General features: G+C 42.4%; 1 protein-coding gene across 3 annotated transcripts in view; it reads right to left on the bottom strand.

Moving 5' to 3' along the window:
* Positions 1-16,943, bottom strand: part of STARD9 (StAR related lipid transfer domain containing 9) — a 135,155-nt gene extending 118,212 nt beyond the window's left edge. Inside the window, exons 1-3 of one of the 3 annotated variants that reach the window (XM_025998558.2) lie at positions 16,786-16,943; positions 11,731-11,800; positions 9,768-9,884 (exon numbers count right to left, since the gene is read on the bottom strand). In XM_025998558.2, the coding sequence (XP_025854343.2) occupies positions 9,768-9,884; positions 11,731-11,800; positions 16,786-16,832 (234 nt within the window). In that variant the 5' untranslated portion in view covers positions 16,833-16,943. The remainder of the gene's footprint in view (positions 1-9,767; positions 9,885-11,730; positions 11,801-16,785) is intronic. The other 2 variants (XM_072740622.1, XM_072740621.1) reach the window with 2 other exon arrangements.
* Between the last annotated feature and the right edge of the window lie 1,150 nt (positions 16,944-18,093).

Genomic DNA, 18,093 nt, shown 5'->3' with positions numbered 1-18,093 from the left:
AATGCCAAGGACAACTGTCTCGGGAACCCTATTTATACTCAGGCTGTCTCAAGTCTGCAACTGACTATGGAGCTTTGGGCATGCCTCCCCTACAGATAATCTTTCTGGTCAAGATCTCAAGGTCCCAGATAGTACCAGAAATTTCTGTCAGCCCTTGGCTCACAGGGGAGAAAAAAACTATCCAAACAAGCTTTTGCATTTTAAAAGATTTCTCTAGTTTCTGCTGTTCATTTTTGAATAGGCATCCAGCACCAGCAGCAAACATTAAGTCTCAAAGATCTCAGTTCGTCAGATTTTATGAGTCTGAAAGCTACTCTTTAAAGATTCATAATCAAGTTTCTAGAGAGGGGAAAAATGTGTTAGATGAAGCCAAAAGAATGACCTTATTCCCTTAAAATCCAGCCCATGGCCATGCTTATGTAGCTGAGCAGCTGTGCTGCTGGCAGGGGAAAAGAACATACTGAAAGAAACACTCATGACAATCTCCCTTCCCCCACTCGTGCCTGCAGGGCCCCATCCAGTTATTGCACAAAAAGGCTTTTTCTTATAAACTTCTCTCCCTTCTACTTCTGTCTCCATCTTGGTTGGGAAGAAACAGCACTAGTGATGGAATGTACACAGCTCTGCAAATATTCATGAGAAAATGCTTTGACGCCCACACGCTCCCTAGCTTCCCTAATACATACATGCATTAAGGAAAAGACATGCATAGAGAAACTGATAAGTGTCTTGGTTCTTTAACTTAAGTAAATTGTAAGGTTTTCTCAGAACAGGCAAGATTCAAGAAGGCAGAGTCCTAACTGATCTTTCATCCGCTGAACCATAAATTGAATAATTGATCCAATAACCATTAATTGGCCCTTTAAAATGTATGGCACTGGGCAGCCTGGGTGGTTCAGTGGTTTAGTGCTGCCTTCAGCCTAGGGCGTGATCCTGGAGACTCGGGATCAAGTCCCACATCGGGCTCCCTACATGGAGCCTGCTTCTCCCTCTGCCTGTGTCTATGCCTCTCTCTATGTGTCTCTCATGAATAAATAAATAAAACCTTTAAAAAAAATGGTATGGCACTGGGGGCACCTGGCTGGCTCAATCGGTGGAGCATGTGACTCTTGATCTCAGGGTTGTAGGTTCAAGCCCCATGATGGGTATAGACATTACGTGAAAATAAAATATTAAAAAATATTAAATGTGCAACACTGGATGTTCACAATAGCCAAACAGTGGAAGAAGCCTCGGTGTCCATCGAAAGATGAATGGATAAAGAAGATGTGGTCTATGTGTACAATGGAATATTACTCAGCCATTAGAAATGACAAATACCCACCATTTGCTTCTACATGGATGGAACTGGAGGGTATTATGCTGAGTGAAATAAGTCAATCGGAGAAGGACAAACATTATATGGTCTCATTCATTTGGGGAATATAAAAAATAGTGAAAGGGAATAAAGGGGAAAGGAGAAAAAAATAAGCGGGAAATATAAGAAAGAGAGACAGAACATGAAAGACTCCTAACTCTGGGAAATGAACTAGGGGTGGTGGAAGGGGAGGTGGGCGAGGGGTGGGGGTGGCTGGGTGGCAGGCACTGAGGCGGGCACTTGATGGGATGAGCACTGGGTGTTATTCTGTATGTTGACAAATTGAACACCAATAAAAAATAAATTTATTTTAAAAAAAACACTGGAAATACAGAAATAAACAGAGCTGTATGTGGTGTGGCATGTGAAAGCTGAGACTCTGGAGTCACATGGTCAAGGGTTTGAACAAATACTCGGTCTATGACTTGGCCATACGATCTTAAAGCAAGCTACTCAAATTGTCTGAGCCTGCTCCTCTTGAAAATGGAGATAATAAATTAATTAATTAATTAATTAAAAAAAATTTTAAAAGAAAATGGAGATAATTCTGAGAGTAAAATGTGCCCTAACCCTAAAAACATCTCCCACTCTGTGAGCCATCAGATTCCTTCTCGTCTTAGTTTCCTCTACATGCTCCCCCTCCTCTTGCCCCTCTCTAAGATCCCTCCCTCAGTTTTAGTAATTCTTCCACCTTCTCTACTCTTTTCCCAAAGCCTTTATTCACACTTCAAGCTTGTAACGCATAAAAGAAATAAGGGTCACAGTCCATTTCTCCACCTCATTCTACTTACTTTGAGAACTAGATCATTTGCCTTTTTGTTTTTTTTTTAATTTTATTTATTCATGAAAGAGAGAGAGAGAGGCAGAGACACAGGCAGAGGGAGGAGAAATAGGCTCCATGCCAGGAGGCCAATGTGGAACTCGATCCCGGGACTCTGGGCTCACGCCCCGAGCCAAAGGCAGACACGCTCAACCACTGAGCCACCCAGGCGTCCCTGCCTTCATCTTATAATGGGTTGGGGTTCCCAGAAAGAAACACTGCTTCTGTGGCAGGGGTATCTAATCATAGCCTGGTCACATTAGAGAATCTGGAATAGGCCCTCAATACTTGCCCATGCTACTAGATAACAACAGTGCCCATTTCCTCATCTTGACTGAGTAAAGAGCCAGAAATAGATCCATTCTAAGGAACAAGAGATTTCCTTGGGATTCTGCTAAGCAGCATATTTCCTGCCATGTGGGAACCTCTGTATTGCAGTTCATGATCCTTGTCACTAGAATAAGCAAACAATTCCCTGGCACTTCCCTGAAACATTAACCACAACTCTGAACTAGCCAATGAGAAAAAAAAAAATTTTGGGAAGCCTGGGTGGCTCAGTGGTTGAGTGTCTGCCTTTGGCTCAGGGCATGATCCCGGAGTTCCGGGATCGAGTCCTACATATGGCTCCCTGCACAAAGCCTGTTTCTCCTCCTTCGCCTGTGTCTCTGCCTCTCTCTCTCTGTTGTCTCTCATAATAAATAAAATATTTTTAAAAAAGAGAAAAAAGAGAAAAAAATTCTTTGACTTATTTTTGTCTCTCAAGAGCTTCATCTTTAAATAAGTGTCTTGAGGGCAGCCCCGGTGGCACAGCGGTTTAGCACCGCCTGCAGCCCAGGGCGTGATCCTGGAGGCCCGGGATCGAGTCCCATATCAGGCTCTCTGTATGGTGCCTGCTTCTCCCTCTGCCTGTGTCTCTGCCTCTCTCTCTCTCTCTCTCTCTCTCTCTCTGTCTCTGTCTCTGTCTCTATGAATAAATAAATAAAATCTAAATAAATAAATAAATAAATGTCTTGAGTAATCTCCAGCATTTCTTCTAATATCAACATTCTGGATTTTTTAAAAAGTTTTTATTTAAGTAATCTCTACACCCAATGCAGGGCTCAAACTCATGACCCTAAAATCAAGAGCTGCATGTTCTTCTGACTGAGCTAGCCAGGTACCCCTCAACATTCTGGTATTCTAAAGTCAAAATATTTAGCAACCACATATCAGGATTCAAAAATTCTGCACATTACTCTTCATGTCCTAATTACATACAATCCCCTGCAATTTACTTTTTTAAAAGATTTTCTTTATTCTTGAGACACAGAGAGAGAGGCAGAGGCATAGGCAGGGGGAGAAGCAGGCTCCCTATGGGGAGCCTGATGCAGGACTCAATCCTGGAACCCTGGGATCACGCTGTGAGCTGAAGGCTCAACCACCCACTGAGCCCATCCCAATCCTCTGCAATTTAATTTGAAATCCTCTATTTTATCCTAATAGAACTAAAGGCCAATTGGTTCTAATGCTCCATAAACTGTTAAAATCATCATGTTCTGTACTTGAGATTATACCTGTCTTTTCCTCTATAAACCAACATTTCTTCATTAAATAATCACATGCAGATGCACACAAGGTATACTATACTGATAACGGCTTTCTACAGTCAGCCCTTCAATCATTTTTAGAGGTATGTGGGGTTTTCCTCAGAATACTCTTGGAGTTTCTAACATTCTCAAACTAAAGTCTAGAACTGAAGAAAATATTCACCAAAGAATGTGTTAACACACACATACACACACACACTCTCCACTCCCCTTCAGGGCTCTGTGAGGGTGGGCAATGGATGCACTGTGTGTTGTTTGGTGTTCAGTGCATTGTGGAAATTAAATAAATACTATAAAAATAAAAGCACAATCACACTGCTGCTATAATTTCAGTTTTGGATTCGGAGGTTATGGGAAGGAAATCTCTTGCACACTGACATGATTTTTTATCTGGAAAAGGCACAAGTGTTTTAGGTATTGTGTTTCAGCCAAATAACTGACCATTTTAAAATAAAGATTCCCAGGAGAATAGAAGCACTTGCTTTCCACAAAGGGCCGGGTGGCTTTTTGTTCCTGGACGTGCTGTTGACTCAGTCTGCACTTGTTTTGACAGCCAATTACAGTCCTTCATAGGAAAGCTGAGCTAATGCTCTTCATGGAAAGTTTTACAAACACAAAACTACCCAAACACAGTACACTTGAGGAGAGGACTCCTGCTCCAAGAGATATTCCTGACCAGGAGGAAGGGAGGGAAGTTAATTTTCCAAGTGGATCATGCTGATCCAGAAGGGATCACAACCAAAATCAAAAGAGGGATATTTCAAATCTAGTTCAACTCTTAGAAGCATGGGCCTAACTTCTCTCATACTGTGATAGGGTAATCACAACACGGAACAAAGCCACAGTACTCAGGACCTTCCTTATCAACTCTAGTAGCCAAGCCCTGGACTGGGAACATAATTATTTCATTTCCTCCACACAGGAACTCAAGCTCAAGAAACCAGGACTCAGAGAATTTAAGTAACTTGTCTAAAGTAAGCCAACTAATAAGTGGCTATGCCTGAATTCAAACCCAGATCTAACTTCAGAGAAGTAGATTAATATTAATCTGGATTAAAAATAGAGAAAATGTAGGCCAATTTTGAAGAAAAGCCTTGGCTGCAAGTCCAACAAAGACAAAAAAAAAAAAAGAAACAATTTAGATGAATAACAAGCTGCCTTAAGAATGGGAAGCTAGGGCAGCCTGGGTGGCTCAGCGGTTTAGCGCCGCCTTCAGCCCAGGGCGTGATCCGGAAGTCCCGGGATCGGGTCCCTTTTCCCTCTGCCTGTGTCTCTGTCTCTCTGTGTCTCTCATGAATAAATAAAATCTTAAAAAAAAAAAAAAAAAAGAATGGGAAGCTAATGATTACACAAGGATCACAGGGTAATAGACAAGACAGGTGGTATAATGCTCTACCAGCCCCATTCACTACAGTCTTTTCTCTTTCTTCCCCTTCACCCTCTCTCCTCTTTCCTAATTTACTCTTTTTCATATATGTCTCTCCCACTCCGTTTTTCTTCCTTTGTACACTGCAGCAGAGCATATGAACTTTGCATTCAGATAACCCTGTGGGCAAATCTAAGACTCATTTCTTACTGTGTGACTTTGGGCAAATCAAGTAACCTAAGTCTGAATTTTATAAAAGGATAAAATCTTCTACCTTTTAGGCTGCTGAAGGGATTAAATCAGACAATATGAAGAAATGACCAAGTCTCCGAGTAGACTGAGATTTCTTTTGAACATCTGTGAGGCTTTGCTAGCATACAATTTAGAATTGGACAGTTTTGGATTTGAATCCCAGCTCCACCACCTACCGGCTAAGTGATTTGGGCAAGTCTGGGAACCTTTATGTACCTCATTTCCTTATCTATAAAGTAGAATAAATAGTAAGGACTTAGATTTGGGAGACAATCAAATGGAATGATAAACATTTAGAATCTATTGATATTTAACAAACAAAGCTGCCTCTCAATAGAACTTACAGTAGCTGAAATGTTCTCTAGAGGCCCATGTTTGTGCATGCCTGATCTATTTATCAAGTGTGTCACCACTAAGGACTAGTAAGTGCTAAAGCACTAAGAAATGCTAATCTTGAACCTATCTTCTGAGGCTGTAAAATAAATATAGAAAGAGAGGTAGAGGGGATCCCTGGGTGGCTCAACGGTTTGGCGCCTGCCTTTGGCCCAGGGCACGATCCTGGAGTCCCGGGACCGAGTCCTATGTCGGGCTCCCTGCATGGAGCCTGCTTCTCCCTCTGCCTGTGTCTCTGCCTCTCTCTCTCTCTCTCTGTCTCTTTGTCTATTATGAATAAACAAATAAATCTTAAAAAAGAAAAGAGAGAAGTAGAATGGTATAATGCATTGAAAAGACCACATATAAAGCATGGGTCCTATATAATGCCATATAAATCAAACAGCTGTATCAGGAAAATGAGGGGGATGGAAATACTTCTGATTTTCCTGATTGGGATTGCTACTGGCATTTAGTGAGTAGAGGCCAAAGGTGCTACTAAACATACTACAGTGCACAGGACAGACGCCCACAGCAAAGAAATATCTGGTCAAAACATCAATAGTATTGAGGTTGAGAAGCCCTAACCTAGATGACTGCTAAGTTCCTTTCAAGCTGTAACATCCTAAGAGACTATAATGAGGCAGCACCAACACCAAATAGATGGCATTCTTACCAACATTAATCAAGCAATGGCTTATGACATTGCTCAAAATCCCTGTACATCCAATGGGCGAACATTTTCCCTCCAATATCTGAATATTCTGAAATCAGTGCTGCATTTCTGAGAGTGAGGATAGTCTTTCCTCACAATCCTCCAAGGACTTGGGCCCTTGCTCTTTGCAGTTAGAATCTGTGCTTCCAAAGCCATGAGATTCCTTCTGGCCAAGTAGATGATTTAAATAAGTCTGAATCAAGGTCAGAATAAGATACTACAACAGCAGACATGAATCTCAGATACATCATGCCAACTGAAGGAAGCCAGACTCACAAGACTACATACTATTATTTTATTACATTTGCATGGTATTCGAGAACAGACAAAACTATAGGGACAGAAGACAGATTAGCAGTTGTCAGAGGCTGGGGGTAAAGAGAACTTGAAGGGACATGAAGGAATTTGGGAAGTGATGAACTGTTTTATACAATGATTATAGCATAAGCTACACAACTGTGTAAAAAAATCATATAACTAAAAAAAAACTTCATTGAACTGCACACTAAAAAGGTTAATCTTACTGTATCTAAATTATATACTTCAATAAAACTGTCCCCTCTCACCACTACCTAAAATATAACCACAAATGCTACAGAGAAGATTGTTGTACTTTGGGAAAGGCTGAACTGGATGACATCAAAATTCTTTCCACCTCACATCCTGTGATTTTATGACAGTCTGCCTTCTGCCTCTTCCTACCCTGGTGACCTCAGAGTTAAGTCTGGGCTCCAATTTCTGTGTTAAAGCAATAAGTCTCTCTGACCAAATCATGTGTATATGAGTCCTACTATCATTCAGGGATCTCAGGCCCTACTTTAACTTGTGACAGAGGCTCTTTCCTTGCTGTCTCCTACTTTAACTCCCCTTGGGACTGATGAGGGCCTTAGATAATTAATAAACAAGTGAGAATAAATCTCAGGGGACATTGGTTTTATCTCTCTGCACAGGCTTCCTGTTGAAATCCCATTTGATCCTTCCATTGAACTCCATATCAGTCAACAGAAGAATCATATTTATGAACTCCCTTCCTCTATGGACTTTTGGGCTTCCCACTACATTATTTTTATACACTTAAGGTATAAAATGTGAGTCTCACACCAAAATTATACCCAAGTTTGTTAAGATACATACCGATATGTAGTTCTGTTTAGACACATTAATGACCCAGATTATTGATCTATCAAATGCTACATAAAATGGTTAACTTTTCTTGTATCCAGAATAGCCCTAGGGTGCCTCAATGGCTCAGTCGGTTAAAGGTTAAGCAGTTAACTCTTGATTTCAGCTCAGGTCATGATCTCCGGGTCCAGAGATTGAGCCCCATGTCAGACTCCCTGCTTGCTCAGCAAGGAGTCTGCTCAAGGATTCTCTCTCTCTCTCTGCTCCTCCCCCCACTTGTGTGCACACACTCTCTTTCCCTTGTTTTCTTTCTCACTCTAAAATAAATAAATCTTTTTTTTTTTTAAATGGCTCTAGATATGCTATGGCCGGGTAAGGCTGAAACAGCCATTGGAATGCTCACATTTTCTACTAATAAGACCACTTTCTTCTATGACACATATACAGTCACAACTGTGAACTACTGTAGGAGTCCCATCCTCTTATTTGAAAATCAGCTCCTTTCTGGCTCTTCACCAATGATGATCTCAGTAGAACAAATACAAACATCAGGAACAGATACCTCATACATGCTTGAGCCTTAGGATGAAAATCAAGGCCAAAGACAAGCCTGGACCTCCCAGTGCTTCCATATTCCAAAGGACAGAAAATATGGTAAAGACTAGGTAATATCCACACTGACCTTTTCTGCTGTGCATTTACAGCAAACACATTGTGACTACAAATATAGGGTGCTCATATTACAACAAAGGGGGCCCACAATAACAAATTCTACAGTGGTCTAGAGTCTTGTTTCCACATGTTCCCTTCAGAAGAGAAGAATGGGGGAATTACACTTCCATGGTTTAAAATTATTCAATCATCTCCACAAGTCTCAGCAGCAAAAAATCAATACTATCCTCTAAGTCACTCAAACTTGATAAGTTGCTTCTTTGGCATAATCAGAAAAAGTTTCACAAAAAAAACAAACACTTAGCAGAAAGCATATTTTAGCTTTTTATTCAAAAGTACATAGTCTGACTTTGGTGCCCCGGTGGCTCAGTTGGTTAAGCGTCTGCCTTTGGCTCAGGTCATGAACCCAATGTCCTGGGATAGAGCCCTGAGTTGGGCTCCCTGCTTAGCAGAGAGCCTGCCTCTCCCTCTTCCTCTGCCCCTCCCCTTCACTTGTGTTCTCTCACTTTCTCTCAAATAAATAAATTAAATCTTAAAAAAAGAAAGTATATAGACTGATAAGCAATATTCGTCCAGGGTTCCTCCCAAAATATTTCCATTTCCAGTGGTATTTCTTAAGGCCATTATTCCTGTAGTGTTTTTCTCATACGTGTGATGATACTGGCCCACAAAAGACCAAATAAATGATTTTTCTAATTTTAGGGATAGGCTTTCATAAAAAATATCCTGGAAGCTGCTAAGGTGAGTCTCTGTTCTCACTTTAGTCTGTGTTCATCTAACTGAATGAGGCAAGGCTTAAAGCCCATGATGGGGAGTGAATACAATGATGGGCAAAGCGTAAAGCCCATGATGGGGAGTGACCAACAATGCTCAAACCAGAACAACGCTGCTGCTTTACAGAAACAGATAGAAGCCCCATAGACCCACGTGGCCAGGCCTGTTTACTCAGAAGCTTGTGAGAAAGATAAGTAGAACTATCCAGGGACACAAGAAAGGTGACAGCCTTTCCAGGGAGGCTTTGGCTGGTGCTCTCAATTCTCAGCATATCAATAGAGTTCACCTCTTGCAGGCTGCCAGACTAGCTGTGTAGCCCTTTTATGCCCAACCTAGGACCATAAGCATAAGAAAAGGCCCAAAGATACTAGCCTCTAGAATCCCTGGGCCTCTCTGCTGTATACAGCACAGGTCAAGTTTACCATGAACCCATTTTCCTGCCACAGGAGTAGAACAGTACCTGAACTAACTTGTACCCACCTAAATCATGCTAAGGCCCAAGTCTAAATGGACATTAGTCAACTTCTATGCCCTACTCAAGCAGTCTTTTCCCATCTCTTTTGTTCTTTCTGCAACTGACGGCCTCTCACTACTACTTCTCAAATCAAAACATTATTAGTTTCTGACCAAACTATTAAAGAAAGAAATAGCCAGGCCCCAATTCCATGTTAATTTCCCAATAATTATCCAGTTAGGGAGCACTGAGGAAAGTGAAGGAAAAATGACATTACCACATCCTGAGATGCATACTGAGGGTCCTCTGGGTTGACTGACCAGTAGCAGTAATCAAAGCCAAATGCCACAATCTTCTCCCGGGAGTCTCCAAAGCCATCTGGTCGACTGTCCACCTAAAATCAAACATAGGGTAGAATCTTCTCTATCATAATATCAGAATCTAGCCAGTGCCATTTGATTCCTCCCAACTATAGCTAGAGCAATCCGGACTGGTCATGAGAAATCTTTATGTTATCTACCTGAAAAAAGGAAAAAAGTAAACTTTGTTTTCATATCATCAAATAAAAGCTCCAGAGAATTAAGTTTGTCTATAGTACTATCACCTATCTGCCTACATATGAACCAAGCACAGAACAGCTTAGGAGAGAAAGACTTTCCCTCTCTCCTAAGCATCTTTTTATCACTATCACTTTTTAAAATCTTTTTATCACTATCTTTTATCACTATCATTTATTTCTCCAAGTGTTTCTATAAAGGATACCAAGAGTGCATGAGTAGTTCAGTGCCTGGGCCTGACAAACTACCAACCTAGGGCTTTCACAGAGGTCCCTGGGTATCTACCCCCAGTGAATTAGAAAGCACAATGGACACAATAGCAAGGACCAATTCAACTGCCCAAGGTAGATGAGGGTAGGATCAGAGATTGGAACCACATTGACCTCCAGGTACAGGGAGAATGGTATTATTGTCACAAATGTTTTATCTTACTATTTAATATTTAGACTCTGGACAGGGATAAACAAACCCTAGCACTAGTGACCATAAACTACGGTAGAAAGAGACTATCAGAATGACTAAGAAATTCTTGGTGGATAACGACCTCAAGAAAGTAAGCCACTAAGTAGGTGTGCAGGGGGCAGATTTGAGTTTGATCTTGGCCAAGATTGATTCTTAAAAAACAAAACTCTCAGGGATCCCTGGGTGGCGCAGCGGTTTGGCGCCTGCCTTTGGCCCAGGGCGCGATCCTGGAGATCTGGGATCGAGTCCCACGTCGGGCTCCCGGTGCATGGAGCCTGCTTCTCCCTCTGCCTGTGTCTCTGCCTCTCTCTATCACTGTGTTCCTATCATAAATAAATAAAAATTAAAAAAAAAAAACTCTCAGCTCTCAGAACAAAGCCCTTGAAGTATGTAAGCAACAGTGATATAAATAAGAGACTGCAGAGAATAAAAAGGTCTTTTGTCCCTGGGGAGTTCCTATTGAAAGTCTTCCAGGTCCTATTCTCTTTTAGCAGAAAGCTGCTTACAAAAGGAAACAGATCACATCACAGAAGTGGGGATGGCTGGTAGGGTCCAAATAACCCTCACTCTACAAGTCAGCTTCCTCAGCTCTCAGGAATGCTGAATACCACCTGCAAGCTGTCTACAGCAGCAATCACAAGGCCAGCTTCCCTGTCTCTCTCCACTTCCCAAGGCCCAGAAAGAAAGAACCCCTTCCACTTCTGCTATTCTGGTAAACGGAGGAATGGGATGGAGGAAATTAGCCCTAGGAGGGAGTGGTGGGTGGGGGAGGAAGTTCCCAGTATTTGTCCAATTGTGACTCAAAGGTCAGTCAGATCTGTAAAAGAAACTGTGCAGCACAACTCAGGATAGCAACTGACTCCCTTCTGAGATCTGATGCTACTAAAATCTGTAGTAATGCGTCTATATTAAGTGATATCCCATGAGAGGGTTGAGACAAAGTGTAACTGGTGGTCTAGTGAGTTAAATATACCCATGGATGTACCCAGCATGCCTTACACTAGCCATGATGCCCACAAACAGTAACTGACCAGTTTCCAAACCGCTGCATCCTATTTGACAGAACTTGGGCTGCAATCCCTGTAGTTCTTTCCTGCTTTATGTTTATATTTGTTTTGTATAAAATTCTTCCCTCTCCCAAGCCCCCACCCTAAACACATTCACATGCATATCTTTATCCCAGAAGCCCCTGTAATAAAAGGAAAACAATTTCAGGCTTACCTTTAAATTTCTGATTTTTGCCACATTGCCATCAACTTCCACAATAATTCTTCCCCCTTCTTTGATCTCCCTAGAAATAAGACCCAAGGCCATATGAGAAGAAACATTGCTTTAAAAAAAAAATCAAGAAAAGAGAAGCTGAGATCAGCGCTACTGGAACAAAATGTTTCCCTACTGTCCCTGTAAGTAGCTGTCCCTGGCTGACATGCTTCTCTGGATCATTAGAATTTGGCTTTGGAACTGCTAAGAATTACCACTACTGAGCACCGTCCATGTGCTAGGCACTGTATTAGGTACAGTATATACTTTACTTCATCTTACACAATCTTCCCACTAACATACCCTCTTGACATGGTTTCCTACCATATCTTCATTTTTTCAGATGGAAGATGGAAGCCGAGAGAAATTTTGTAACTTGTCATAGGTCACATATCAAGCAATGGCAGAGCTGGGATTTAAACCAAGATACATCTGACCAGAAAGCCTGGACTCTTACCTTGAAACTCTGGAGAGTATCTTTCATTCAGCAAGCACACAATAAGGCATCCCCTCTCATCTTCTTTGGGATTTTGAGCATGGATAGTAATGAAAAAGGTTTTGGAGTACTCTCTGTTAAGATACTGAGAACATATTTCCCAAATCCTTTCCTTTTATCTTCCTAAATTGGAATGAGAGCCAAGATCCTCAAGAATTTTCCTATGTTGTGATTATGTAGTAACAATGCTAACAACTAACCAACCCCTAAATTTACTTTAAGTGGCTTAATCCAAGTGACCCATATATTTGAAGCCCAAATGAGCAGACTATACTCCATTCTATATACGAAATCTTTAAAAAAAAAGAAATCTTTTTTCATAACAAGACCTTTAGCTAAAGTGCTTAATGCCAGAATGTTAACAGATAAAAATTAAATTTGTTAGCATTTCCTCCACTACAATGAAAGTAATCAATTAAATTACCCCTAGCCCAGGACCTTAAAGTTAAGAAAATATGTTCTGTCTCATTTTTATCTTTCCTCATGGTTCTCAGGATATGACCTTGAGAATTTGGGGAAGGAAGAACAGGCATATTGAGACAAAGGTCTTTACATTTAAGATTATTTTTTTAAACCGGTTAGTAAGTCTGGAATAAAGCCCTGGATAAGAAATTTCCCTCTCCCACGTAGTAACATTTGTTAAATTTCCTCAAGGCCCTAATACTCTTTCTTTGACATTTCATGCTAGATAGTACTTAAGGCAGCAGAAATATTCTTAGTCCCTCAGGATCACAAACCACTCACACACACACACACACAGCCCCTGACAATTCTGAAGAAAATCTTTCATCTTTGTTGTTAACATTTTACAAAATAACATTTTTCCTTTCTCCATTTTAAAGTAGGTTTTATTATCCCTCCTCTCCCTATAAAAGTAATACATAGATTGTAGTAAATTTGAATAAAGGAAACAGAAAAATGATACCATGATTTTTCCAAATCTATTATCTAATTTTTTTTTGAAGTATGCCCTTTCTTGAGGATTCATCTAAGACTCTTTCACGTAAAGCAGCCTGAAAAGAAGTGTCCTAAATTTGACTTCTTGGAAGATACAAACTCTAAGGGGAAAATGCTGCTCCTTCCTGGCCTGGACCACTGTCATTGGTAACCTAGTGATTCCAAGCTATTCTAAAACAAAATGAGGGAGAATTAAAATTGAGAACAGAAAGAAAGGGCACTAACCTCAACTGGGTAGCTGGCCACAGAATGAGAGTCTGCAGAGATGGAGCCTTGCACGTGGCAGAGTGGCAATACTGCCACTTGCCTCTGGGTCCTGAAGTCAACCAACAGGCATTCATTCCTTAGGATGAATTTCCCTTTGCACAGGGATAAATCCTCAGTTACACATTTACTTCTAGAACAATGTTTCTCAAAGTGTGGTCCACAGGTTACCTTCATTGGAATTACATGAGATAGTGGGGTTTATTAATTGTAATTTCTGTTAACAAGTTGCATTATGGTGTGGGGGGAAGGTAAAAAACAAAACCAAGTTGCATTATAAGAGACTCCCTAGATGGATTGTTTGCATACTATAATTTGAGAATCAGTGTCCTAGGCAGGTAAATAAGCGAGTCATTACCACTTATTACTCATCATTTGTAACTTAAAAAAAAAAAGCAGCTAAGAATAAGAAGTAATAAAAATAGTCGTTAAAAATTATATAGCTAACACTTTATTGGACACTTAAAATGAGCCAAGCCCTGAGTATTTTTAATTTATTCTTTCATTGACTCTTCATTAAAAAAAACATTAAAGTAGTTATCCTATTTTACAGATTTAACACACACACACACACACACACAGAAAAGGAATATAGTATATGAACAGTAAATTTTGACAAGGCAGTGGGGAGTATTCCAAAGCCTATAATATTGGCAGAAGAGAACATGTTCCTTCAATGATGAGTGATTTTGGATAGACAAGGGACAGTATCATATAATGAGCTAGCTACAGACTTTCTAATTATGGGAAACTATGAGGAGTGAGGAGGGAATCAAAACCATTTCCCACATTATCATTTTACTAATGGTCAGTGCTAATCCTACGAAGGAAACAGGCATTTGATCAAGAAGTACAACTTTTTGGCAATCTCAGGAAGGAGCAGCTTGGTTGGTCCACTGAATGGAAACTTGGCTTTCCATATTCTTAGACCTTAAACGAGACCATTTTCTCATCTGGAAAAACAAAAAATGGAAGCTTAAACCAGATGATCTCTAAGATTTCTTCCCAAGTACATCATCAGATCTTTTTTTTTTTTTAAGATTTTATTTATTTATTCATGAGATACACAGAGAGCGAGAAAGAGAGGCAGAGACATAGGCAGAGGGAGAAGCAGGCTCCATGCAGGGAGCCTGATGTAGGACTCGATCCTGGGACTCTGGAATCATGCCCTGGGTCAAAGGCAGGTGCTCAACCGCTGGGCCACCCAGGGGTCCCTACATCATCAGATCTAATGATTATTAACTGAATCTGTGCCAATGACTTATTTGAAGGTTGAACAAACCATATAATGAGCAGAGTCCCTACATTCGGATGAGCCTCAAAAAAAGATGGTGAAAGTTAAATAAACTCTGGAGTATAGCTGCATCTCCGCAGGATTCTCTGAGAATATGGGAGTAGTCTCGACTTCTTAGCAAGGGGGGGGAGGGTCACACTGGGTTTATCCACATTTGCTCCTGAATCTTCAGCCTGGAATAATCTACTCACAGCTGGGTATCTGCAGTATTGACACTCTACCTCTTGATGCTGAAGGCTCTTACCCCGAAAGTAAATAAGCTTTTGTACCCTTCTTTTCCTCTCACTTTTGTCTGATGAGATAAATTACTCTCTACTGTGGCTGCAAGTAATTCATTTCAACAGCATTTTCTTAATCTAATCCACGCTATTTAGATATTCCTAGCTCTCGAGGAATTGAGAAGTTACTGTTACGAGTGGCCAAGGTAATTATGCTGAGTAATCTAAAAGAAGAGTTTTGCAAAAAGATCTGCTGGAGGCTACCTCCAAGGTAGAATAATCCTCTGAAAACTCCAATCCTCAGTAACCACATCCAGTAATATAGAAGCCAGATGTCATAAGCCACTTAGCAACCTAAACCCAGCAGTTCAGGCGTGTGCTGCTTTCCTTCTTTCTCCATTATATCTCTTTTGTCTTTTCCCTTTCTTTTCTGTTCTCCTGTTTCTTTCTCTCATCCCATTGTTCTCCACACTACTCTGTCAGTTGCATGAATTCTCAAAACCAATCACCACATCAGGGACAAATATAATCCCCCCTACTACCAAATTTGTTATGGGAGACAATTCATTGTTTGATCCTTCTGTCCAATTTTTATGACATCTTATGCCCTAGAAAATTTTAAACCTCCCAAATCATTCCACTATATGTTTTCTGGTCCCAAACTACACTCTGCCAGCTTTGCCTCCTCTCACTCCTCTCCCTCTATGCACCCTCTCACCAAACCACCAAAACTTTTCAGTTTTCTAACAGCTGAAGTCCTTTGTTCTCAGTGTTCTTTCCACAGAGTGCTCTCTACACCTTCTTCACCTGTCTGCAGACTCTAAAAGCTCTTTATTTTTATTTAAATTCAATTAGCCAACATATAGTACATCACTATTTTCAGATGTAGTTTTCCATAATTCATCAGTTGCATAGAATACCCAGGGCTCATTGCATCAGGGGCCCTCCTTAATGCCCATCACCCAGCTTTTTAAAAAAACAGTTCAGGAGCCTCTCACTGGCCCAGCTGTAGAACATCTACTCTTGACCTCAAGGTGGTGAGTTCAAGCCCCACACTGGGCACAGAGATCACGTAAAAATAATTCAAATACCATCCCTTCTCTGACTTCCCAAACCTAGGAGTGGAAAATCAGCGAAAAAGGGAAGAGATTATGTAGTTGGACACTGGCTGCCTCAAGAGCTGAGAGGTGCTGCATCAGATTCACCCACGAGGAAATGGACACGTGACCACGCTGAGGAAAAGGATTAGAATAACTTCCTTCCACTTCGCAGTTCTGCCGTCTGGCATAGGATGAAAACACCATCTCCCTGGGCCTCAATGTCCCTCTCACGCCTTACAACCTGGCTCTCTCCACATGTGAAACCCATGTGCGCCCAAGAACGCACGCAGTTATGCCCCAATCCCCACAGGCACTCCAGAGCCACCAAGGAGAGGAGACTGTCCATCCCTCTTCCCCGTACTTTCTCAGCCCTTCTCAGGAAACTCAGTGAGAAAGGCCCAACTCTGCATCAAGACTTGAGCCGCTGTACCCCAAAACTCCTGCTCTGAGGACTCCAGGGACACGGATACAGCGCACCCCAGCACTGACGCAATCCGAGACACGACCCGAACACTCGACCCGAGGCCTCCCTCGTCCCGGCAGGCCTTTAGGGTTTCCGGACCCTCGCCCCTGGGCCACTTTGTGTCAGATTTCTCCGCGCCAAGAATCACTTGAGGGAGAGGCGGCGACCTCGCCCTCCTCTCAGTTCATTTGACGCCTCAGGAGTCCTCACCCTGTCAGACTTACCTCTTGCTGAGGGGCCGAACCCTCACGGCCACTCGCACATTCGCCATCCCTCGGCCACCGCCCAAGCCTAAGCAGGTCCGCCCAAGGGCAGCACCCCCGGCCCCAACCACACGCCCAACCCGGCCCCGCCCGCCCCACGCGCCTCACGGGACGGCCCCGCCCATGCGCGCGCCGTGGACCGGCGTGGGTGGGGCCTGCCGTGCCTCAGCCAATCCTGAGCCGGGTGGGCGGGAGGGGGCACGGCCTGGCCCCGCCTGCCCGGGCCGCCTCGCTCCGCCCCGTGTCGCCCCGCCGCACCCTAGACGCGGCCCCTCCCATGCGCGCCGCTGTTCGACGGGGGCGGTGCCCGACGTGCCTCAGCCAATCGTGAGCCTGGCCGCCGAGAGGGCGCGGGTCGCGGCCTGGTGAGGCCCGGTCCCAGCTACCAGGAACTAGCTTTTGTTCCCGGACGCCGCAACCTGACCGAAGCAAGTAAATACGTTCACGTTTCGGTTAACGCGGAGTTTGTTTGTTTTTTTTGTTTTTGTTTTTTTTTTTATTTATGATAGTCACACAGAGAGAGAGAGAGAGAGAATGGCAGAGGGAGAAGCAGGCTCCATGCACCGGGAGCCCGATGTGGGATTCGATCCCAGGTCTCCAGGATCGCGCCCTGGGCCAAAGGCAGGAGCTAAACCGCTGTGCCACCCAGGGATCCCTAACGCGGAGTTTGTAACGGAATTTGCCAAGTATGTGTATTCGCTGCGTTGGCCTGAGTTGGCGATTCTGTACTTAAATTTTAGGGGCAGAAATGAAATGGGGAACACTGATGTTTTGCAGCTGCCGGCAAAGAGCAGGGTCTCTTTGAAGAGACACTTGGAGTGTGGAGAAGTTTGGAGCGCTCCAGATTTCTCTCGATTGTGATGGAACTTCATGGCCACTCTGGCAGCGTTCGTGATAGTGGGGAGGCTGTGGCCAGTCAGAAATGGTTCATTAATTAGTTCATCCAAGAAATAACTTGAGTACCAAGAGGCAAGTGCCGTTTTAAGGTTCCGGAGGATACAGCCCCAGTCTTCATGGACGTTAGAATCTATAGAGAAGGGGAAAGTGACAATATAAATAATTTGTTGAGTGTGCTGACTGCAATTTTTTTTAAGAAGGGTAAGATACACTAATGGTTTTGGGGTATGTCGAGGGAAAGGTGCTTTTTTTACATAGGATCTTCAGGAAAGGCCTCACCGATAAGGTGACACTTGACTAGATTTGAAGAAACTGAGGGAGGGAGTTGTGCAAGTATTCATTTTATTTAATAAATATTTTCTATTTCGCACC

Source organism: Vulpes vulpes, chromosome 15, assembly GCF_048418805.1.
Source record: "Vulpes vulpes isolate BD-2025 chromosome 15, VulVul3, whole genome shotgun sequence".
Classification (NCBI taxonomy): domain Eukaryota; kingdom Metazoa; phylum Chordata; class Mammalia; order Carnivora; family Canidae; genus Vulpes; species Vulpes vulpes.
Note: the sequence above shows the minus strand (reverse complement) of the source record. Positions and strands in the feature narration are given on the sequence as shown.